Genomic DNA, 25,374 nt, shown 5'->3' with positions numbered 1-25,374 from the left:
TCTACCCAACCCTTTTGACGTGTTTCTCCTGAGCATAGCCAATATTCCACCATCTGCCCATCTTCCTCAACCGATAGGAGGGCGCCTGACCTATTATCTCAGCCGTTGGGAGATCATTACATCCGACCAATGGGTCCTCAACATCATCCGCCACGGCTACTCTCTCAACTTCCAGACTTATCCCGATCAAAGTCTGCCAAAAGAGTCTGCTTTGAACACTCATCAATCCTCTCTCCTGATTCAAGAGGTTCAATCCCTCCTTCTTCTAAACGCCATAGAAGAAGTTCCTCTAGACCAGAAAGGACAGGGATTTTACTCCCGTTACTTTCTAGTTCCAAAGAAAACAGGAGATCTCAGGCCCATTTTAGATCTTCGAGATCTCAACAAATGCTTGGTCAAGGAGAAATTCAAGATGCTTTCCTTAGCAACTCTTTATCCTCTTCTCAATCAGGGCGAATGGCTATGCTCCCTCGACCTCAAGGAGGCTTACACTCATATTCCCATCCATCTAGCCTCCAGACAGTATCTCCGCTTCATGATCAATCACTGTCATTACCAATACAAAGTTCTCCCCTTCGGACTTGCTTCATCTCCAAGAGTGTTCACCAAATGTCTGATTGTGGTGGCTGCTTTCCTTCGTTCACATCATCTTCAAGTTTTCCCTTACCTGGACGATTGGTTGATAAAGGCCAGTTCTCCTCAAACAGTGCTACTGGCCACCAATCAAACCATCTTGTTCTTACAGATTCTGGGGTTCGAGGTCAATTTTCCCAAATCTCATCTCATCCCCACTCAGAGACTTCAATTCATTGGAGCGGTGCTAGACACGATCCTCATGAGAGCATTCCTCCCGTCCAACCGTCTCCACACTCTTCAAGTTTTGTGTCAACAGGTTCTTCCTCAAAGTTCCATCTCTGCCAAGCAAATGATGATACTATTGGGACACATGGCTTCAACAGTTCATGTCACCCCTCTGGCACGTCTTCACCTGCGCACACCTCAATGGACCCTTGCTACCCAGTGGTCCCAAGCGACGGATCCTTGCTCACGTCACATATCTGTGACATCATCTCTTCGTCAGTCTCTACAATGGTGGTTGGTATCCTCAAATCTATCCAGAGGTCTGCTGTTCCATCTACCTCCTCATCAACTAGTCATCACAACCGATGCCTCCCCTTATGCTTGGGGAGCTCATTTGAACGAGTTCCAAACTCAAGGCCTTTGGACAGCCCAAGAAAAGAAGCATCACATCAATTTCCTGGAACTCAGAGCGATGTTTTATGCCCTCAAGGCTTTCCAACATCTTCTCTTCCCTCAAGTTCTTCTGCTGTGCACAGACAATCAAGTTGCGATGTACTACATCAACAAGCAGGGTGGAACGGGCTCTCGCCTCTTGTGCCAGGAAGCCCAGAAAATCTGGACTTGGGCCATAAATCATCATCTATTCCTGAAAGCGATTTACATTCAGGGAGAAAAGAATTCTTTAGCGGACAAGCTCAGCAGAATTCTCCAGCCTCACGAGTGGACACTCGATCCTGTAACTCTACAATCCATTTTCGCTCAATGGGGCACTCCTCAGATAGACCTCTTTGCAGCTCCTCACAATCACCAGCTGCCCCTATTCTGCTCAAGACTATACTCGCCTCACCGTCTGGCAGCGGATGCGTTTCTCCTCGATTGGTCAAATCTGTTCCTGTATGCTTTCCCTCCTCTGCCTCTCATGTTGAGGACCTTGTTCAAACTCAAGAAGGAACGAGCCACCATGATTCTGATTGCTCCGAGATGGCCCAGGCAACATTGGTTCTCCCTTCTACTTCAACTCAATTCCAGGGAACCTTTTCTTCTTCCACTATTTCCTTCTCTGCTTACACAGCATCAGGAAACCCTTCTACATCCCAACCTCCAGTCTCTGCACCTGACAGCTTAGTATCTCTCGGGCTGACTTCGAGTGATTCGCTTTTGTCTCAGCCTGTTCGTTCAATTCTGGATGCCTCCAGGAAACCGGCCACTCTACAATGTTACCATCAGAAGTGGACACGTTTTTCTTCCTGGTGTCTTCTTCATCATCATGATCCCACTTCCCTTGCAGTGGAGACCTTGTTGGATTATCTCCTTTCGTTGTCCGACTCTGGCCTCAAGTCCACTTCAATCAGAGTCCACCTCAGTGCTATTGCGGCTTTTCATGAGCCAGTCCATGGAAAACTCCTCTCAGCTCATCCCTTAGTGTCCAGGTTCATGCGGGGTCTTTTTAATGTGAAACCACCTCTTAAAGCCCCTCCTGTTATCTGGGATCTCAATGTGGTTCTTTCCGCTTTAATGAAGCCTCCATTTGAACCCTTGGCTACCGCTTCTTTCAAGTTCCTCACTTGGTACTTTTCCTTATTGCTCTTACCTCTGCCAGGAGGGTCAGTGAGTTACATGCACTAGTTGCGGATCCACCTTTTACAATCTTCCATCATGACAAGGTGGTTCTGCGTACACATCCAAAGTTTCTCCCTAAGATTGTCTCTGAATTCCATCTCAACCAATCCATTGTTCTGCCTGTCTTCTTTCCGAAACCTCACTCGCATTCTGGAGAGCAGGCTCTGCATACTTTGGACTGTAAGAGGGCTCTGGCTTACTATTTAAACCGTACTAAGCCCCACAGATCATTCCCTCAACTCTTTCTGTCCTTTGATCCGAATAAATTGGGACGTCCTGTTTCTAAGCGTACGTTGTCTAATTGGCTGGCAGCGTGCATTTCATTCTGTTATGCTCAGACCGGACTGACACTGGAAGGTTCTGTCACGGCCCATAGAGTCCGAGCTATGGCAGCATCTGTAGCTTTCCTCCGTTCCACTCCTATTGAGGAAATCTGCAAGGCTGCTACTTGGTCCTCAGTTCATACTTTTACATCTCATTATTGTCTGGATGTTTTTTCCAGACGGGATGGACACTTCGGCCAATCTGTTTTGCAAAATTTGTTTTCCTAATGGCCAACCTTCCCTCCATCCCTCTTTTTGTTAGCTTGGAGGTCACCCATCAGTCAAGAATATGCTGCCTGCTTGTCCTGGGATAAAGCACAGTTACTTACCGTAACAGGTGTTATCCAGGGACAGCAGGCAGATATTCTTGCGTCCCTCCCTCCTCCCCGGGTTGGCTTCTTAGCTGGCTTATCATAACTGGGGACCGCGCGCCTCTGTCGGGCGGGAAGGCACTCGCGCGTGCGCGGTGCGGCCTACCAGAACTTTCCAAGTTCTTAGAGTGCAATCACTCTAAAATTGTCCGTACCGGGGCTCCGTCGGTGCCGTCACCCATCAGTCAAGAATATCTGCCTGCTGTCCCTGGATAACACCTGTTACGGTAAGTAACTGTGCTTTATGGGGGTGGGGTCTGGGGCCGAGCTTTTGGGTTCCTCCAAACAAAAGAGCATTCTGCCTATGCCTAGATTGACTATTTGAATAAAGTTGGGATCAAGTATGGTAACATGTATGAGGTAACCAAGTGGATCGCTGGAATGGTGTCTCAGGGTGAGGAAAGATCTATACTTCTACTAAGATTAAGTATATTAATAAAAAATTTGGCCCACGACTTAACCTGTGTTTTAGATTTTGGCCCCATATGTAATTGAGTTTGACACCCCTGGCTTAGTCGGTAACAACAAAGGTTTTCTTATGCTGGTGGTGATTTTAAAGGTAAAGCATGAATAGAGATTTAAACATGAGATAGAGGCTTTTTCCTTTGTTGTTTTAGTTTTTGGTGCAAAAAAAGCACTTGTGTATTTAGTGGAGAGAGTAGTGCCAAAATTCTACCTACACACTATTCTGTAAATATGTGTGTATCTTACAGTTGGACAGTGAGCAGAGTGTTTGAGATTTGCATATAACTTGTAGAATGCCTCTATTTTGCAATAAAGCTAGTATTCTATAAAAGAAAATAGATGCCTACATTCTTTTATAGAATATGCTCTTCTTTAGCACTCTCCAGACCGGTAGAGGTTAATCTTACAAGTGGGTATATATCTCTTCATGACCAGCAGGTGGAAACTGAAACAAAAACTGTGGAATTGTACATAAGAGATACCTTCCCCTATTCCTATCAGTCTTTCAGTCTCCAGCAGGTGTGAGTGAGCTATACCCATCTCTCTTGGTAGGGCTCTTGGAATTTGTTTAGGGTTTCTAGTCCCCGTTTTTGGCCGGATTGAGCTTGGGTGGGCCCTGTTTGGGGAGGACTTAGATAAGTTGGTTCAGACTCTGATGGACTCTAAGGTGCCCCGCCTGCCTGAGGACCATGCCCGCCCAATGTCTCGGGGTGGCACTGCACGCGGGTATCTGCAGGAGTTCCGCAAGTATCGCCACGGGTGTGGGGCTGCTACTTTCCAGGCTTCGGGGTTTTCCCGGGGTCGGTTTTATCAGCGCATGCAGTCCTTTTGTGGGGACCATCAAGGGGCTGGGAATCCCTCTGCCGGTTCCTCCGCTGCCCATCCTGCACAATGACACATTGCCGGCGCTCCCTTTGGTTCCGATAGGTACCCGGCTGCGCAACTTTTTTCCCAAGTGTGCCGAGATACGTCCGATCAGTGGGTCCTGCAGGTGGTATGAGACAATTATGCTCTGGAAGACACAGGCCTTTCGCTAGACCCTTCAGCGCTTGCTAGATCTCAAAGCAGTTGTTCCAGTGCCCCCTCAGGAGTGCGGCACCGGCAGGTACTCCATTTACTTTGTGGTGCCCAAGAAGGAGGGGCCTTTCGGAACCATCCTAGATTTAAAAGAGGTCAACAGGTCTCTCAGAATTCCGTCATTCTGGTGGTTCAGCCGGGGGAGTTCCTGACTTCTCTCGATCTGATGGAGGCCAACTTGCATGTTCCCATTTGGGCCTCCCATCAGCGCTTCCTTGCTTTGCGATCTTGAGTCAGCACTATCAGTTCTGTGCGCTTCCCTTTGGCCTGGCCATGGCTCCCCGGATGTTCACCAAGATTATGGTGGTCGTCGCGGCAGTCTTATGGTCAGAGGGCATTCTGGTGCATCCCTACCTGGATGACTGGTTGATTTGGGTGAATTAGTTGCAGGAGAGCACCCAGGTTATGGCTCGGGTGGTGGAGTATCTCCAGTCGGTGGGCTGGATGGTCAACCTTTTCCAAGAGACAGTTAGTCCCATCTCAGCATCTGGAGTACCTTGGAATTCTGTTCGACACCTCCTTGGGGAAGGTCTTCCTTCCAGAGCCCCAGGTAAGCAAATTGCAATCTCAGATTCACCTCCTTATGGGATCCCGGTGTCCTCAGGCGCAGGATTTCCTCCAAGTCTTGGGGTCGATGGCGGCTTCTTTAGACGTAGTGAGGTGGGCGCAGGCCCACATGCGTCCTCTTCAGTTTGCTCTGTTCCAGAGGTGGTCGCCCCAGAGGTACAGTTTGGATCTCCCTGTTCCTCTGCGAGGCTTGGCGCACTGTAGTCTTCATTGGTGGCTCCAGACCTCTCCTCTTGTTCAGGGGACAAGTCTGGATCAACCACGGTGGACTGTGCTTCTCACGGATGCCAGTCTTCTCGGTTGGGGGGGCTCAGGATCACTCGGCTCAGGGTACCTGGTCCACAGAGGAGGTGTCCTGGTCGAATGTGTTGGCGCTGTTAGCCTTCTGCTCTTCTTGTCAGGCAAGTCAGTCGGAGTTCTGTTGGGCAATGCCACGGCGGTGGCTTACGTCAATCGTCAGGGAGGCACCAAGAGCACTCAGGTAGCGCAGGAAGCGGCTTTGCTCATGGTCTGGGCAGAGTCCCACCTTCAGGACATCTCGGCCTCTCACATAGCCGGAGTGGAGAATGTTCCAGCAGACTTCCTCAGTTGTCACGTGCTAGATCCCGGAGAGTGGTGTCTATGCCCGGTGGCCTTTCAGTTGATAGTGCAGTCTTGGGGTCAGCCCCTGATGGACCTGATGGCCCGAGTGTCAACGCCAAACTGCCCTGCTTCTTCACTCATCGCAGAGACTGGCTGGCCGAGGGCCTGGATGCTGTGGTTCAACTATGACCAATTGAGGGGCTGTTGTATGTGTTCCCTCCATGGCCATTAGTGGGCAGAGTTCTTCTCCGCATCATTCGCCATCCGGGTCTCGTGGTTCTGGTGGCTCCGGATTGGCTTCTGCGTCCATGGTACGCAGATCTGGTGCGGCATCTGGTGGCAGATCCTCTTCCTCTCCTCTCTTGGACAACCTTCTGACGCAGGGTCCCATTCCAGTGTTCGATCTGGGTCCCTTCTGTCTTGCGGCTTGGCTCTTGAAAGGGGTCGCCTAGGTAAGAAGGGGTATTCAGATAAAGTGTTCTCAACTCTCTTGGTGTTCCGGAGGCTTTCTATCTCTCGGGCTTATGTGAGGGTTTGGCGTCTATTTGAGGAGTGTTGTGATGTGAGTGGAGTGGTCTCTCATCGTGCTTCCCTGTCTAACATCTTAGAGTTCTTGCAGGATGGCCTGGATAGGAGACTGGCTTGGTCTTCTCTCCGGGTTCAGCTTGCGGCCTTGTCAGCCTTTCGTGGGTTGTTGAAAGGTCAGCATTTGACTGCCATTCCTGATGTGATTTGCTTCTTGCAGGCGGCCAAATTGTTCAAGCCTCCCGTACGACCATCTGTTCCATCTTGGGATCTGCATCTGATTCTGTCAGTGCTAGTGCGCCCTCTTTTTGAACTTTTGGGTGACTGCTCTTTGAAGGACCTTACTCTCAAAGCGGTCTTCTTGGTGGCCATTATTTCAGCTAGACGGGTTTCTGAGCTGCAGGCTTTCTCTTCTAGGGCTCCCTTCTTGGAGTTTTCTAGGGAGCAGGTTATCTTGAGGCCTGTTCCTTCCTTTCTGCCAAAGGTAGTTTCTCCTTTTAATGTCAATCAGGCTGTGGTCCTCCCAGTGTTGGGTAGTCGGGAGGGATCTTCTGAGCAGAAGCAGTTGCGCAAGTGAGATGTCGGTTGGGTTCTTCACTCTTATGTGCAGAAGACCCAGCAGATCTGGAAATCAGATCATCTCTTTGTCCTAGCCGGTCCTCATCAGAGGGATGGCGCTTCTAAGGCTACTATTGTGTCGGGATGCGGTATTCAGTGAGCGTGTTCTGGTGTTGGCCCTTCGGGGGTCCCACCCATGATGGGGACTACTTTGGTACATCCCACTTGTAAGATTAACCTCTACCAGTCTGGAGAGTGCTAAAGAAGGAGAAATTAGGTTCTTACCTGCTAATTTTACATTCTTTTAGCTTCTCCAGACCCGGTAGAGGTCCCTGTCTATTATTGTGCGGGCAGTTTTTGGTTTTTGCTGCAGGTTCTAGTATTTTTCTAGGGCCAGGGAGAATTGAAGAACAGTGGCTGTGGCTCGGCTGGCTAGCTGTGGGGACTTTTTCTTTCTGGTATTTGTCCTCTGCATTTTCCAACAGCATTTGGGTATGTTAGTTATTACTCCTGTTTGGAGTATTGTTTATTTCTGTTTCTAGTTCTTAGTTCTGCTTGGCTATTCGGTAGACTGATAGGAATAGGGGAAGGTATCTCTTATGTACTATTCCACAGTTTTGTTTCAGTCTCCCTCTTCTGGTCATGATGAGATATATACCCACTTGTAAGATTAACCTAGAGAAGCTAAAAGAAAGTAAATTAGCAGGTAAGAACCTAATTTCTCCTTCCTAGGTGCTCGGTTATACAAGTATCTCCTAAATGTTGTATGTATTTCATTATATAGTATTAGTCAATGTGAGATTTAGTGACCATATGTGGCTTAATGTGGCATTTCTCATAACTTGGAATTGATAAAATAGCATATAGTTTAGAGCAGGGGTGCCCACACTTTATGGGCTTGCGAGCTACTTTTATAATGACTAAGTCAAAATGATCTACCAACAATAAAATTAAAAAAAAACACAAAGCACACTAAAAGGCAGCGAAAATGTTAATTATTCATATTCCGGGTTTTTTCAAAGAGGTCACGGCAGATGACTCTATGCAATGTCACCTCAGTAACAAAATACAAAAATAGACAAATACACCCCCTCCCTTTTTACTAAACCACAATAGTAGGTTTTAGCACAGGGAGTTACGCTGAATGCCTCGTGCTGCTCTCAATGCTCATAGGCTCCCTGCGCTAAAAAACACTATTGCGGTTTAGTAAAAGGGAGCCATAGTGCAAAATATAGACAGCAGATATAAATTCTCAAAACCGACACATTTTGATCACTAAATTGAAAATAAAATCATTTTTCCTACCTTTGCTGTTTGGTGATTTCATGAGTCTCTGGTTGCACTTTCTTCTTCTGACTGTGCATCCAATCTTTCTTCCTTTCTTTCAGCCTCCTGTATGTTTCCTCTCCTCCAGACCTCTTTCTGTCTCCCTGTTCCCCCTTCTTTCTGTCTCCCTGTCTGCCCCCTTTCTTTCTTTCTTTCTCCGTGCCCTCCCCCAAGCCACTCGGTTTGCTGCCACCGCCATCAGGGAACAGCCCCCAAGCCACCGCCGTCCCAAGCTTTCCCTGCAGAAGCGTCGCGCTGACCAGCATTCCACTCCCTGATGTCAATTCTGACGTAGGAGAGGAAGTTCCGGGCCAACAAGGCATTTCTCCTCATTCAATCCAGCCTGAGCCCCATCTCTCCTTGATCCAGCATTTCCCTTCTGTGTCTGTCTGAATTACCATTCCACCTATTTTCCAGCATCACCCTTCTTTGTGTCCATCTCACCTATATCCCTATCTCACAACTTTTTCAGAATCTTCATTTGTCTCTGTCCTTGTCTTTACCCCATGTTCACCATTTGCCCTTTCAATGTCTTTATCTCCCCCCACACACTTTTTCAGCATTACTTCTATGTCTCTATTTCACCTCCTCTTCATGTCCCCTCTGTATCTCTATCCTTATTCAGTAGGTCCTGCTTACCCTTTCTCTTCTTTGTGTCACTATCTCCATTTTCAGCTTTCCCCCCTTTTCCTTTGTTAATGCACCCTCTAGCCAGAATCTTTCCACCCTCCCTCCACTCCGGCCCAGCCCAGTATGAAATATTTCCTTTTGTTTCCCTCCCCTCTCTCTTTCTCTCTCTCTCTTCTGCTCCCTCACCCACGAGTCCTGCATCTGGCCCTCTCCCTTCTACCTGCACCTGGCAAAACCCCCCTGCTCCGCGGCTCTCTTAAGCAACTCGTCAGCAGCGGTGATCAAGACAAGCTGCTGACATCGAGGCCTTCCCTCTACGAGTCCCGCCTTTGTGGAAAAAGGAAGTTTAAACAAGCGGGACTCGCAGAGGGTAGGCCCTGACGTCAGAAGCTTGTGTCAATCGCTGCTGCTGAGTTGCCGAAGAGAGCCGTGGAGCAGGGGGTGTGGCCGGAAGCAGGTAGAAGGGAGAGGGCTGCTGGAAGAGGTAGAAGTTCCGGAGTATGACACCGACCTGGGCCAGGATGACTTCTTTTTCAGGCTGTTGTTGCTGCTGCCGCCACCATGCCCCCCCCCCCCGAAATGACAAAAACAGCCTAATGCTCGGCGTCTTTGACGTCGGGGAGAGGAAGGCTGATAGGCCCGGTAGATCGGGACGGCAACACGAGTCTATCACAGAGCCCGGGATGGGCTCTGCGATCGACTCACGTTGCCTTCCTGAGCTACCGGTCGATCGCGATTGACGCGTTGGGCACCCCTGGTTTAGAGTCTAAACTTTAGACTTAACTTACAAAATATTTTTCATTGTGTTTGAAGGGAAGATAAAGTTTTTGAGGGAGCGTATGTGTATCCTATAATCAACAGTAATATATTGTATATATGAGGGTTCTTCAAAACGTTTTCGCACTTTCATATTTTCGCACCATTCTTTTCTGATGGTATAAAGAAGTCAGTAAGACACACCAGTAGAATCCCAGTTAACTGGTATTCAATTAACTGACACACTCAACCAATTGGCAAAATAAATAAATAAATTGGTTCCACATTCCTCACCCGACAACCTCCAAAGTCATGTGCTTCTAACCCAACAACCTCCCTACCTCCAGCCCCCAAAGCATCAGCAGTGACCACAAATCTCCCTCCCTCACTTACCTGAAGCATAAGCGGCAGCTGGTGAGCAGAGGCAGCGTTGTAAACAAGCTGCTTCTGGCCAGCCCCAGTAGGGCCTTTCCTCTGCCACGCCACTTACAACACAGCAGAGTAAGGGCCCTGCCGAGGCTGGTGGGAAGCAGCCTGTTTACGGAGCTGCTTTGGATAAGTGGGAGGAAGGGTGTGTCAGGACCAGCTGTCGCTGCTGTTTCGGGGACCGGAGGGAGGGGAGGTGTTAGGACCAGCTGCCGCTACTGTTTCTGGGGCTGGAGGGAGGGAGATTTGTAGCTGATGCTTCAGGAAAGCCATAGGGACCAGACCTACGCTGGGGGAGGGAGGGAGACCAGACACGGGGGAGGGAGAAATGTGTGTGTGTGGGGGGGGAGAAATGGAAATGGATACTGGACCTGCAGGGTGAAGGGCACAGGAGGAGAGATGGATGCTGGAACCATAAGTGAGGTGGGGAGGAGAGAAAGTGACCCAGATAGAAAGGAGGGTGGTAAGGATACTGGACCTACAAGGGGGGGGGATGATAGAGAGAGGTAGAGAGAGTGATTCAGACCAAAAAGGGGAGGTGGGAAGATAGACAAAACTGCAGTTGGAGTGAGAGATGGAGGAAGCTGGAACCTGAGAAGGAAATGGCAGAAAGGAATTTGCTTTTATTTAGGGCTCTTTTTACAAAGCCATGCTAACGGTTTTATCACACGCACCGGATTAGCGCATGCTAGCCGAAAATCTACCGCCTGCTCAAAAGGAGGCAGTTGCGGCTAGCGCGTGCGGCAATTGTAAAAGGAGCCCCTATTGTATTTCAATATTAATATGAAGTCATTACAGAGTTTATGGTATGGGGTATAGTATTAGGCCTATTTTTAATGGTAACTCTCAAGCAACCAAAAACAACATTTAGGCAGCATCTACCAATCCCCATGGGTGCCAGATAATTGTGAGAGTACTGATATATAAGAGATATATATGTGTGTGTCTGTGTGTATGTTTTATATATATATATATATCCAATTCAAGCCCTGGATTCCTACAGAAGAGCGATGGCTGCAGGGCCCTATTGCTTTACCTAGGGAGAGAGTACTTGGAAGGGGAGAGGAATGCTTGGAAGCAGGCCATGTCCCTAGTGGAAGAGGAAAGCAGAAAAGCTAAAATGTAAAGTTCTAAAAAGATGCAAAAGGAGGGATGGGGAAGGGGATATTTGTTGATGTTATTGAGTTATGAAATTAGATGATATCTCTTCTTTTTTTGTTGTTGGGGTTTTTTTAAGCTTGAGGCATGTATCTTGGCAAGAGCACCTTCATTTTGTTTGTAATCTTTTATCATTTTAAAAAAAAATTGTTTCAATCTTAGGAGTCATGCAATAAAACTACCAAGTACATTTTTTTTAAAAATGCAAAAAAAAGCTTAATAATTTAATAGCAGGCAAAACAAAAATTAATAAAAGAATAGACTAAGAAAGCCCCTTCATTCTAAAAATTTTTGAATAACTTCCTGATTTTTTTGTGTTGATTTCAGATGGAAAAGAGGAAAAATTCTTAGAGATGCGCAGAGAGCTATCTCGTAATGTCAGTCGGCTGAAAGAGTCCTATGAAGCTTTAATGGCCAGATTCCCGAATCTACGGTTTGATTACAAGTAAGATGCTGAAAAGGGGCCTGAATATGATCACTTGTCAATGAAAGGAACAGTGACTAGGCAACTTGATTCTCATTTGATTAGTCATTTTTTCTCATCTGAGCTCAAGGCATGCTCCCATGCCCCAAAGGACTTGGGATCTAAGTCTGTGCCTGGGACAGTTGAGGATTTATATTTTTCAAGGAGTGGGGTGTTTAATAGATGCTAGTAAAAGAAGAACATAAATGCATATTCTTTAGCACTCTCCAGACCAGTAGAGGTTAATCTTTACAAATGGGTATATATCCAATCATGACCAGCAGGTGGAGACTGAAAACAAAACTGTGGGACAGTATATAATATACTCCCTTCTCTATTTACCTCAGTCTTCTTTCAGTCTCCAGCAGGTGTTGATGTGATCTGTACCCATCTCCCTTGGTAGGGCTGTTGGAATTTGTTTAGGGGGTTTATAGTCCCTGTTTTTGGCCGGACGGAACTTGGGCGGGCCCTGTTTGGGGGTTCGTCCGACCTCGGGGGTGTCAAACCCGGTGGGTCTCGAGCGGGGTCCCTCCCCCCACTTCCTCCACCTACCCACATTTTTTTAGAGGAGCCTCAGCAGTAAGCCTTGCCCCCTAAATCAAGCAAGGCATATTGCTTCGAGAGCCTGTGGAGTCTGTTCTGTAAAAAAAAAAAAAAATCCTGAGGTAGTGCTGGTCTGGAGGGTTGTTTCCCTTTAAGAAAACTGTATTTTACTGTATTTTTTCATCTAACCGGCACTTTTTTATAGCTAGGTCGCGTATGGAGCAATGAGCACTTCTAAAGGGAAAAAGTGCTCATTGTGCTCCAGGCGCGAGGCACTCGTGGCCGGCCTGTGCAAGTGGTGTTCAGGCCGGTGCGGTGGAGGAGCTCCATCGGCAGCGGCTGCAGGCGCCCAGAGCTCCCCGCCGATGATGCCTCGCGAGTCGGCTGGGAATAGTGGGGAAGCCCGGTCTTCCCCAACCGCCCACGGAGGGATTCCCCGAGCCGCCGACGGTCGGGTTGTTGGGGATTCCCTCTCAGCTGATATTTTGACAGCTGATGCCGACTTGCCTGTTTTAGCGGCTGGGACTGTTCAGGTTTCTCATGCCGCTACAGGCTATGGAGGGAGCATTTTTGGCGGGAAAGTCGCCATCTTCTCAGTCTGGCCTCTCCATTTTGTCTTCCACCTCAGGTGACCTTCCCCCTGTATTGGAAAAACAGGGGCAGGTTTCTGCTGGGTCCCCTGCTGTGGCAGGGAGTCCCTTGGAACCCTCGGGGGGGTTTTCTCCTGATTTATTTTTTTCTTTGTGCAGAGCCTATTTTCAGGCGGCTGGGGGTCCCGGATGCGCTCAGGGGGTTTTGGGGAGTGGGGTTTCCTCCGCGCTCCCTGCGGCTTTGCCTCTCTCATCTGTTGTGGCGTCTCCTCCTCCTCCTCCCTTGTCCAAGCGTCCGCGGGTGTCGTGGGACGAGGATTTATGGTCGGAGGAGCGGGTCGGTCTGGATGAGGACCTGGACCCTTCTGAGGATTTCCAGGATCCTCTCGAGGGGACGGCCGCTGGCGGTGGGTTGTCGGGTTTCCCGTCCTCCGGCGAAGAGGCGTTCCGTGGTGCGCCTTTTTCAGAGAGATGAGCTGCCGGACCTGATTCAACAGGTTTCTTCGGTGTTGCGTTTTGAGGATGCGCCGCCGGAGACTCCGCGTGTGGGGGACCCTCTGCTACGGGGGATCCGTTCCGTTTCCCGCTCTTTTCCTATGCATCAGGATATTCGGGATATTATACTAGAACAGTGGAAAACGCCGGAGGCGCTGTTTCGTTTGGCGCGCAGCATGGCTCGTTTGTATCCCATCCCAGAGGGGGATCGGGCTACTTTAACATCGCCAGTCGTAGACGCGGTGGTCTCGGCGATTTCTAAGCGGCATACCGTGCCTGTTGAGGGCGGTTCTGCCTTGCGGGACTCTGAGGAGCGCAAGTTGGAGAACATCCTTAAGCAAAATTTTCAGGTCTCTGCCTTTGGGGTCCAGGCGGCTATTTGTGGGGGGCTGGTCGCTCGCGCCGTGTTTCGGTGGGCTGAGCGTGTCCTGGATCGGGAGTCTGATGACTGGTCTTTGGTGGATCAGGAGGTGGCGAAGATTGAGATGGCTGCCTCGTTCCTCTCAGATGCTCTGTATGACTTGGTGCGGATCTCGGCTAAGTCTATGGCCTTTGGCGTATTTTGTGGCTGCGCGCTTGGTCGGCGGATGCTGCGTCCAAAGCTAAGCTTACTAAATTTCCCTTCCGGGGGTCTTTTTTGTTTGGGGAGGAATTGGATAAGTTGATTCAGACTCTGACGGACTCAAAGGTGCCCCGTCTGCCTGAGGACTGTGCCCGCCCTGCGTCTTGGGGTGGCGCTGCCCGGGGGCGTCTGCGGGAGTTTCGCAAGTATCGCCCTGGGCGTGGGGCTGCTTCTTTTCCGGCTCCAGGGTTTTCCCGGGGTCGGTTCTTCCAGCGCATGCAGCCCTTTCGGGGGGCCGTCGGGGGGCAGGGAATCCCTCCGCCGGTTCCCCCGCTTCCCGTCCTGCACAATGACTCCTTGCCGGCGCCCCCTTTGGTTCCGGTGGGGGCCCGGCTGCGTGACTTTTTCCCCAAATGGGCCGAGATCACGTCCGATCAGTGGGTCCTGGAGGTGGTGTGGGACGGTTATGCCCTGGAGTTCGCCCGCTCTCTGCCGGACCTTTTCCTAGCCTCTCCATGTCAGACTCCTTGGAAGACGCAGGCTTTTCGCCAGACCCTTCAGCACTTGATAGATCTCAAGGCAGTTGTTCCAGTGCCCCCTCCGGAGTGGGGCACCAGCAGATACTCCATTTACTTTGTGGTGCCCAAGAAGGAGGGGACCTTTCGGCCCATCCTGGATTTGAAAGGGGTCAACAGGGCTCTCAGGATTCCATCTTTCCGCATGGAAACTCTGCGGTCGGTCATTCTGGCGGTTCAGCCGGGGGAGTTTCTCACTTCTCTCGATCTGACGGAGGCCTACTTGCATGTTCCCATTCGGGCCTCTCATCAGCGCTTCCTTCGCTTTGCGATCTTGGGTCGGCACTATCAGTTCTGTGCGCTTCCCTTTGGTCTGGCCATGGCTCCCCGGACGTTCACCAAGGTGATGGTGGTCGTCGCGGCAGCCTTGCGGTCGGAGGGCATTCTGGTCCACCCCTACCTGGACGACTGGTTGATTCGGGCAAAGTCGTTGCAGGAGAGCTCCCGGGTTACGGCTCGGCTGGTGGAGTTTCTCCTGTCGCTGGGCTGGGTGGTCAACCTTTCCAAGAGTCGGTTGGTCCCGGCTCAGCGTCTGGAGTACCTTGGGGTTCTATTCGACACCTCCTTGGGGAAGGTCTTCCTTCCAGAGGCCCGGGTGAGCAAATTGCAATCTCAGATTCGCCTGCTTTTGGCGTCCCGGTGTCCTCGGGCGCGAGATTTCCTCCAAGTCTTGGGGTCGATGGCGGCGTCCCTGGACGTGGTGAGGTGGGCGCGGGCCCACATGCGTCCTCTTCAATATGCTCTGCTCCGGAGGTGGTCTCCCCAGAGGCACAGGTTGGATGTTCCTGTTCCCCTGCGAGGCATGGCGCGCTGCAGTCTGCGTTGGTGGCTCCGGACCCCTCACCTGGTTCAGGGGGTGGGTCTGGATCTCCCGCAGTGGACGGTGCTCCTTACGGATGCGAGTCTCCTCGGTTGGGGGGCTCAGTGTTTGGGTCACTCAGCTCATGGCACCTGGTCCACGGAGGAGGCCTCCTGGTCGATCAACGTGTTGGAGACCAGAGCGGTCCGTCTGGCGCTGTTAGCTTTCCACTCCCTTTTGTTGGGCAAGTCGGTCAGAGTCCTGTCGGACAATGCCACGGCGGTGGCTTATGTCAATCGTCAGGGGGGCGCAGGAGGCGGCTCAGCTCATGGTTTGGGCGGAGTCCCATCTTCTGGACATCTCGGCCTCTCACATAGCCGGGGTAGAAAATGTTCAGGCGGACTTCCTCAGTCGTCACTTCCTGGATCCAGGAGAGTGGTGTCTCGGCGCCGTGGCGTTTCAGTTGATAGTGCAGACTTGGGGGCAGCCCTTGATGGACCTGATGGCCACGAGTGGCAACTCCAAAGTGCCCCGCTTCTTCAGTCGTCGCAGGGACGGTCTGGCCGAGGGTCTGGATGCTCTGGTCCAACCGTGGCCGACGGAGGGGCTGTTGTATGTGTTCCCTCCTTGGCCATTAGTGGGCAGAGTACTTCTTCACATTGTTCACCATCCGGGGCTGGTGGTTCTGGTGGCTCCGGATTGGCCTCGACGTCCGTGGTATGCGGATCTGGTGAGGCATCTGGTGGCGGATCCTCTTCCTCTGCCTCTCTTGGACGATCTTCTGACGCAGGGTCCCATTCCCATGTTCGACCCGTCTCCCTTCTGTCTTACGGCTTGGCTCTTGAAAGGGGTCGCCTTAGTAAGAAGGGATATTCAGATAAGGTGATCTCTACACTCTTGGGGTCCCGGAGGCTTTCTACCTCTCGGGCTTATGTGCGGGTTTGGCGTCTCTTTGAGGGGTGGTGCCGGGTGCGGGAGTGATCTCTTTTCGTGCTTCCCTGCCTAACATTCTAGAGTTCTTGCAGGATGGCCTGGATAGAGGCCTGGCTTGGTCTTCTCTCCGGGTTCAACTTGCGGCCCTGTCGGCTTTTCAAAGGTTGGTGACAGGTCAGCGTTTGTCGGCCATTCCTGATGTGATTTGCTTTTTGCGGGCGGCCAAGTTGCTCAGGCCTCCCATACGGCCCTCTGTTCCCTCTTGGGATCTCAATCTGGTTCTCTCTTTGTTGGTGCGCCCACCTTTCGAGCCATTGGATGGCTGTTCTTTGAAGGACCTTACTCTGAAGGCGGTCTTTTTGGTGGCCATTATTTCCGCTAGGCGTGTTTCTGAGCTACAGGCTTTCTCTTGTAGGGCTCCCTTCTTGGAGTTTTCTAGGGAGCGGGTTGTCTTGCGGCCTGTTCCTTCCTTTCTGCCGAAAGTAGTTTCTCCTTTTCATGTCAATCAATCGGTGGTCCTCCCAGTCTTGAGTAGTCGGGAGGGCTCTTCTGAGCAACAGCAGCTGCGCAAGTTGGATGTCGGTCGGGTCCTTCGCTCTTATGTGCAGCGGACCCGGGAATTCCGGAAATCCGATCATCTCTTTGTCCTTCTGGCGGGTCCTCGTCGGGGGGCTGGCGCTTCTAAGGCTACTATTGCGCGCTGGATCAAGGAGACGATTGCTTCCGCTTATCTTCTGAGACAGAAGCCTGTTCCGGAGTTTCTCAAGGCTCATTCCACTCGGGGTCAGGCAGCTTCTTGGTCTGAGTCGTCGCTCGTGCCTCCAGTGGATATTTGTAAGGCTGCAGTTTGGTCCTCCTTGCATTCCTTTGTTAGACATTATCGGGTAGATGTTCAGGCGCGTCGGGACGCGGTGTTCGGTGAGCGTGTTCTGGTATCGGCCCTTCGGGGGTCCCGCCCGTGAGAGGGACTGCTTTGGTACGTCCCATTTGTGAAGATTAACCTCTACTGGTCTGGAGAGTGCTAAAGAAGGAGAAATTAGGTTCTTACCTGCTAATTTACTTTCTTTTAGCTTCTCCAGACCAGTAGAGGTCCCCACCCTGTCTGTTGTTGTTGTTGTTGGGGCTATTTCGCGGGCAGTTTTTGTTTTTTGCTGCGGGTTCTAGTATTTTTCTAGGGCCGGGGAGAATTGAAGAACAGCGGCTGTGGCTTAGCTGGCGAGCTGTGGGGACATTTTCCTTCGGGTATTTCTCCTCTGCATTTTCCAACAGCACTTGTGTATGTTAGTTGTTACTCCTGTTCGGAGTATTATTTTCTTTCTGTTTTCCAGTTCTTGGTTCTGCTTGGCTATTCGGCACACTGAGGTAAATAGAGAAGGGAGTATATTATATACTGTCCCACAGTTTTGTTTTCAGTGTCCACCTGCTGATCATGATTGGATATATACCCATTTGTAAAGATTATCCTCTACTGGTCTGGAGAAGCTAAAAGAAAGTAAATTAGCAGGTAAGAACCTAATTTCTCCTTCCTGTGCAAACAGCATACGATTCCTTACAGACGGGTTAAGCACCTCAACTTGAGAGTTGCTTGCAGAAGCCATCAACCATTTTCTTTTGTCCACCCTCTTGTCTCTCTGAGCAGCACCCCCCTCGCCTCAGTCTTCTGTAAGCGAGTTGAGAAGATGTCTTTTCATCTGCTCTGCATTAGATTTTTTTATTTTCGGGATTTAATCTATTTTCTGAGGCTTCCCTGTACTAAGAGGTTCCCAGTAGTCCTGGGACAGCTTTGCCTAGGAAAAGGACGAAATAGGGTCTGTAGTCAGAAGGGCCACACTTTTAAAAAGAGCACCTGCCTGGCTGGCCTGCGTTAACACTTGAGAGCTCAGGACTAGGTCCCCTGGGAGTGGTGATCGTCCTTGCAGAGTCAGGTACTTGAATGCAGGCTGATTTGACCCACAACTGGTTATGAGACTTGGCGGAGGTCAGCTGTGTCGTCCCCCACCCCAAAGAATCATGTGGGAGTGCAAGAGGTCGAGGGTTTGAGGATTTTAGAACCTGAATAAAAGGCAGCCTGAAGATACAAATCGCTATCTTGTTATACCTTTCTGTATAAAAATTTTCCACTAGAAAGATGCTAGGGTGCGTAAGGAGAGGTATGGCCAGAAGGAAGAAGAAAGTATTGATGCCCCTATATAAGTCTCTGGGTAGACCTCATTGTGTTCAGTTCTGGAGATCGCACCTTCAAAAAGATAGAAAAGGGTGGAGTCGGTTCAGAGGAAGGCTACTAAAATGGTCAGTGGACTCTAAGGTCGTTGAGGCCCTTACCAAATAATGGTTAGTGGTCTTCATCATAATGGTTAGTGGTCTTCAGACTACTAGACACATTGCATTAGGAGTACTGATAGAAACATAATGGCAGATAAAGGCCAAATAGCCCATCTAATCTGTCCATCCACAGCATAGTCTGTTATTGACAAAGACATGGGGGAAGCCACTGCTTGTATGGGGACAGACTTAAAGATCTCAATATGTATACTTGGAGGAAAGGCAGGAGAAGGGAGATATGATAGTGGGACAGGCATGTGGGATTTCTTAGGGAAAAGAGGAGATAAGAACATAAGAATAGCCTTACTAGGTCAGACCAATGGTCCATCAAGCCTAGTAGCCCCTTCTTACGGTGGCCAATACAGGTCACTAGTACTGGGCCAAAACCCAAGGAATAGCAACATTCCATGTTACTGATCCAGGGCAAGCAGTGGCTTCCCCCATGTCTTTGTCAATAACAGACTATGCTGTGTATGGGCAGATTAGATGGGCTATTTGGCCTTTATCTGCCATTATGTTTCTATCAGTACTCCTAATGCAATGTGTCTAGTAGTCTGAACACTAGGGTTATGCATCTGAAGCCACAACTTGCTTACAAAATGCTGTCAGTCATCTTTCAAGTTTCCAAGTTTTATTAGTGCTTGATAAATCGCTTATTAAATTCCTAAGCGATGTACAATTCAGGTAAAAATATAAATACAAATACATTGACCTTTAAATTAAAAAAAAAACAAAAAACATACTGGGTTAACACACATGAAACAAGCGGGTAGAAGGGAAAAGTTACAATATATTTGTAGAGGAAAATATACATTTAAGGGAAAAAATAACTCAGGGAAGGGAAAAAAGTGAAATTAAGGGATATTAAGCCTAGCGTTAATAAAACAAAATTTATAAATCTAAGATTCATATGTTAAAAGCTTCCTTAAAAAAATAGGTTTTTAAAGCTCTTTTAAAAGAAATGAGGTCCTTTATGTCTCTAATGTACTGAGGTATAGAGTATAGAGTTCCTTCCCCCTCAATTTTTTTTCTGCAGGCAACCAAGTTCAGAAGTGTTTCTGATCTCTACGGTTTTGTTATTTTGAGGGAGGTTTTTTGTTTTCTTTTTCCTCGTGTTCGGTTGGAGTCTCGGTGCCCAGAGGTTCCAACTTGCTGGGATCTCTGCCTGGGAGAAGACACAGACTCCCTCTGTGGAGATCTGCTACTAAAAGGATCAGCCCTCTGGGACACCTAGCTAGCCAGTCTGCTTTCATATTTTTGGAGCTCAGGAGCAATCTTCTGCATAGCTGCTCACATCCCTGATTTATCAGGAGCTTGAGCATAGGCTGTTTGGCTCTGTCCTGGCTTAGCCAGGCTTAATAGTGTCGGCTGCATGGTCCACCCCCCATCGCAGTGTGAGGTTTTCCAGGAGTAGAGGCTCGGTCCAACATTAGTCTGACTGGCAGCCTGAAGAACAAGTTTGTCACATGAACCTGTAAGACAGAGTTCTTTTCCATTTATTCCAGCTGCATTCTTAAGCTGAAGCAGGTAGGCACCAGGCACAGTAAGGAAGGCTATTATAGCCTATGGGGAAAATCGTGGGGGGGCCATAGCTAGGATCCCCCACCTCCAAAACCCCTTTGCCTTCATTTTATTGTACCTCAGGGGAGTCCCCATGAGCCGTTTTTGGTATGATTTTGCTGGCGGTTGCCATTTTAGATTTTAAACAATTTTTTATTTCTAAAGTCTTCATCTGCCTCAAAACCCCTCAATTATGCTTAAAATCAATAGGGATGGACCCCCCCTCAGACCTTTCTACCGCTCTATCATTCCCGGTTTCTGCTGGCTGGCTGTGGAGCATCCATGTCCCCCATACAGCAGAGCGCACAGAGAAGGAGCGGGAGGCTTGGAGGCAACCTTCTCCGAGTCCTCCAAGGCTGGGGATCTGCAGGAGGCTTGATCTTAGCGGAAGGAGACCCTTTCCAGAGTCCTCTGAAAGTGCATTGATGCCAGTCCCAGGCAGATATTCCATATACTTCATCGTGCCAAAGAAAGGCTCAGACAACTGGATGCCATTTCTGGACCTCAAGTCGGTCAATGATGTACTGAAAGTGCCATGTTTCTGCATGGAAACCATTCAATCAGTCATAGTGGCTATGGCACTGGGGGAATTTCATGCCTCCCTCGATTTGACAGAAGACGGAAGCCTATTGCCACACTCCAATTTTTCCAGCCCACAGGAGGTACTTGCAGTTTCATGTGCTGGAACAACATTTCCAGTTTTCCTTGCTCCCCTATGACCTAAAAATGGCACCTCTCACCTTTACCAAAGTAATGGTGGTGGTAACGGCACACTTTCATAAGGCAGGGATCCAAGTGCACCCATGTTTGGATGATTGGCTAATCAGAGTCCCGTCCAGGGAGGAAGACAAACTGGCAGTTTCAAGAGTGGTCCAACACCTCCAGGACCTGGGATGGATTGTCATCTTCAAGAAGATTCAGCTGTTTGGCATGGCCTTGGACCAGATTTTTCTTTCAGAGTCACACAGGCTGAAGCTTCAAAAGCAGGTTTTGGACCTGTTACAGAGTCTGACTCCCACAGCAGATACAGAGGTGGTTCCTTGGGCGAGAACACACATGGTACCTCTTCAAGACTCTTTCCTCTCTTGCTGGTCTGCTCAGGCGGACTCACTTCAGCAACCACTTTCATGATTATCGGAAGTGAGAAACAGCCTGTGGTGATATGCAGGCTCTCTCACTTACTTAGCAGGAGTGGAGAATGTGCAGGCTAACTTTCTCAGTTGGCAAACTCTCGACCCAGGGAAATGGTCGCTGTCCCTTCCAATTGTTCCACACCATTGTTCGGCAGTGGGGTCATCCACAGATGGATCTGATAGCTTCAGCACACAGTAAACACAAAGGCAGCCCACTTTTACAGTCAAAGCGTGGGATTGGATGCGTTAGTCCAGCTGTGGCCAGAGAAGAGGCTCTTGTATGTGTCAATGTAGCTTAGGCCATGGAGTAAAGTCATTCCCTGAATTATAAGTCTTTTGGGGTTGGTAGTTCTAGTGGTACCCGATTGGACCTAATTCACCTCCAGAGGGATGAAGGCTTCTAGTCTAAGTGGATCTTCTCATTTGGGGACCAGGACTGAGGACCCATAGAGAATCTGGAGTACTTTGGGCTTACAAGCAAAGGTTAGTTGGATGTGGTCATTGCCACTCTGCTTAGAGCTAAAGTACTGTTGACGGTGGCAGCCTATAATAAGGCCTGGAAGTCCTTTCAGCACTGGTATGCTATCTATGATGTAGAGCCCTTAAGAGCCCCAATTTTGATAATCCTGGACTTTTTCCTAGAGGGACTTTAGAAGGATCTGTCGGTTGGATTGCTGAAAGGTACAGATAGCAGGCCTCTCCTGTTTCCAAGCTCGGGGGGTGAGGTCTCTGGCCTTTCACCCAGATGTCACCCATTTTCTTAAAGGGGCTCTTTGGTTCACCCTCCAGTGAGACTCCCATTCCTATCCTGGAATCTTAACACCATATAGTTACAAGCTCTATCCTGTAGGGAGCATACCCAAAGATTATGGAAGCAGGGCTTTCCTTACACACGGTTCCATCTTTCTTACCTGAAGTAGTCTCTGCCTTCCACGTCAATCAGGAAGTCCATTTGCCTGCATTTCATCCTATGGGGTCGAAGAAAAAAGATAAAGCGTTACTTGTGCTTGATGTCAAGCAAATGCTTCTCTGGAATCTCAAAGTTACTAATGAGTTTCACATATAGGATCATCTTTTTGTTCCGATCAGTCATGCTAAGAAAGGGTTTCCAGCGTCTTAAGACCTCAATTTTCAGATAGACTAAAATGGTAATTACCTCCGCATATGTGGGCTGTGATAAGCAGTCATAGATCGTGTTGAAAGCACACTCCACCAGAGGAGTTGCTACCTTGTGGGCAGAGACTCGGGCTATTTTGCCCGAGGAGATCTATAGAGCAGCTACATGGTCTATCCCTTCATATCAGGTTCTATTGAGTAGATGTGGCAGCCAGGAAGGAAATCACTGTTAGGTCATCAGTGTTAATCAGGCTCACGGGTCCCACCCTAGACTCAGGGGACTGCATTCTGGACTACTAGATAAGTGGCACTAGAAAGATTAGGTTCTAACCTTAATAATTTTCTTTCTTGTAGATGTCTAATAGTCCTGAAGACCCGCCCTATAAGTGGTCTTTGCCTGCCTTCTGCCTTAGAATTCTCTGTATCTCAGATAAGCTTGGAGTAAAGAAAAAAAGAAAGTAAAGTCTGGTCTGAGTCTCTGCTTGATAGCAGGACATGCAAGTAGCTACAAGCTCTATAAATATTGGTGCTGATTGCACATAGCTTTTGTATCGGTTTTGATTAGGTTAGTTGAATGTTATAATGTTAATTGAAACAGAGCAGAACAGAATTGTAATGTTGGTGATTTTTTTCCCCCTCCATTTCCCTCCTTCCCGTTATGTCTTCCATTACAGTGCTGCTTGATTGTTGTACAAACTGGGGGTGCAGGAGTAGCTCCCTGGGAAGGAGGCGGAGTTAAAAGATGATTGACAGCTTTCTACAAGCAACTTGTGGGTTCAGATGCATAACCCTAGCATTAGGACTACTAGAGACATCTACAAGAAAGATTATCATGGTTAGAACTTAATCTTTTGCAGTCAACTATGAAATGAAGAACTGTTTCTAGCTCCTTAAAGAAACTACAAATTTCAGTCGCACCAATTTTTTTTCAATGCTTGCTGTAATCCATAATCCACTGTCCTGGGCTGAAACTATCAATTGTTCGTCCTTGAGTTTCAATTCACCCCTGTTTAACCATTCATGTGTCCAATGTTGATTCATGAATGGGTCCTGGAATATTTCCTGCTGTACTCATGCATTTGCCATTTGTTGCTTCTCCTTTTATGATCCAGATTCTTGAAAGTCTTTCATAATTTCTATTGATTCCTTTCCTTTGGATGCAAATGGATTTTCAACCATTTCTTCTACTTGTTGAACTGCTTGTCCAAGTTTAATGGGGGAACTGGATTCTGGAAGTTTGCTTTCATATTCCATCGTCTTTTGTGCAATGGACTCTTCCACATAGGGCCAGATTCTGTAAAGAACACCTAAATTAGGCGCCTTTAATGAGGATGCCTAGCAACGCATAACTTTGGAATCTGCTTTCAACCTCTTTTTTATAATTGGCTTAATTGGTGTGATAATTGACTGCGCCAGTTTTTAGCCAATAAAAAAATTAAAATAACAAATTAACATAAGTGCTTGGGACGATGGAGGATCTCCCAGCTCTGTTTAGCCCTTTTATATAGGGAGGCGCCCCTAGATCTATATAGGGAAATTTGGGAGAGAATTCTGGGCTGGGCAACGGGAGAACAGAGGTGGAAACAAATTTATAGAAACCTTTTTTCTCTTATTCTCTCTTCTAATATGATTGAAAATGGGTATATCATTGGTATCTGACCCCCAGCAAACTGGCTCAGCTATATGGAACTTCTGCTTTTCACTGCTGGAGAGGTGATGGCTAACGCGGTGATTTCAGGCATATTTGGTGGAAATGTACCTTGATCCGAGGCTTTTGGTATATGGTAGGTCAACTTTTGGTGTGTATTATGGGGAAACATTTTTCAGTACTACCTGCTTCCTGCTTATTGAACTCACCTCCAGGTTATGATAAATATGAACACTGATTGGTGATGTTTATATTTACAGTGGCACATCTTTGGCACTCAGCAAAGCTATCTGACAGAGAGGTGTTATTAAAAAGGCTTGATTATATCCAATTGATGTGTAAACATACAGCTATATGCAAGAAAATTTTGCCTCTTTATCATAAAATTTGGGATATGTATAGTGCTTGGAGAGTAGGGGGGGGAGGGGGAAGAATGCTTTGAGCTTATTGAATAGGTGTTAAGCTCTAATATAGTCCTCTCAGCCTGTCTTGTAGGGGGGAGGGAAGATGTGGGGGGTAGGGCCTTGGGATTCTGTTGTTGGGGGTATGTCTTATGTATATTTGTATAGGTTGAAGTATCAGTTCTGTATGTTTAAAATCTCAATAAAATCTACATATCAAAATATATGGCTAAACTCCAGGATCCAAATAGGCGGTTTTAAGATTGTCTGGAAGGATTGGATTAAAGCAGGTATACGAACCTTAAATGATGTTATATCTAATGGTAAACTGCTAGATTTTTCACAGTTGCAACTTAAATTTGGCCTTGATAGAAAACAAAGTTATAAGTGGTTGCAACTGAAGCAGGCTATTCAGGCAGGGTTCCCTGAATGGAAATCTCTTAATAATCAATTTAGTTTAGATTTCTTATGCTTTCAGGCAGACTTCCTGGGACACCAGGCCGCACAGTGGTATAAATTATTATCTGGCTATTTAAATAAGAAACCAAAGACTGGACTTAGAGATATTTGGAGTATTGATCTCAATGGACATGTATTTGGTCTTGGAAGATGAGATGTACTATGTCTGCGTCTGAGGCAAACATGGTTTTTCCTGTTGCATAGAGCACTCTGGACCCCTGTTCGTTTACAAAAATTGGATTGCTCTAAGTCTAATAGATGTTGGCATTGTCATCTCGAAGCTGGAACTTTAGACCATTTATTGTTTTATTGTCCATTCATTAAGGCTTTTTGGCAGTCTATTTGGGATCAAATAAATTGTTTGTTAGAAAATTATGTAGCTCTGTCATATGACACAATTTTATTTGGCATGTCCATGAGAGCTAAAAGTCAAATATCTGCTAATAATAACAAGCTTTTGATGATATTGGCAGGAGTTGCCATCCAACAAATAACATATAATTGGAAGGATTATAAAAGGCTGAATTATTGTTTCTGGTGGAATTCAGTTTGTCACGTATATAAAATGGAAAGAGCGTTGGCAGTGCATA

General features: G+C 48.2%; 1 protein-coding gene across 1 annotated transcript in view; it reads left to right on the top strand.

Moving 5' to 3' along the window:
• Window positions 1-25,374, top strand: part of SMC2 (structural maintenance of chromosomes 2) — a 166,584-nt gene that overhangs the window by 46,681 nt on the left and 94,529 nt on the right. The window contains 1 exon segment of the mRNA XM_033926356.1: window positions 11,513-11,630. Within this exon segment, the coding sequence (XP_033782247.1) occupies window positions 11,513-11,630 (118 nt within the window).

Source organism: Geotrypetes seraphini, chromosome 1 (genome assembly GCF_902459505.1).
Source record: "Geotrypetes seraphini chromosome 1, aGeoSer1.1, whole genome shotgun sequence".
In the NCBI taxonomy this organism is placed as follows: Eukaryota; Metazoa; Chordata; class Amphibia; order Gymnophiona; family Dermophiidae; genus Geotrypetes; species Geotrypetes seraphini.
This window is presented reverse-complemented; position numbering and strand designations above follow the sequence as displayed.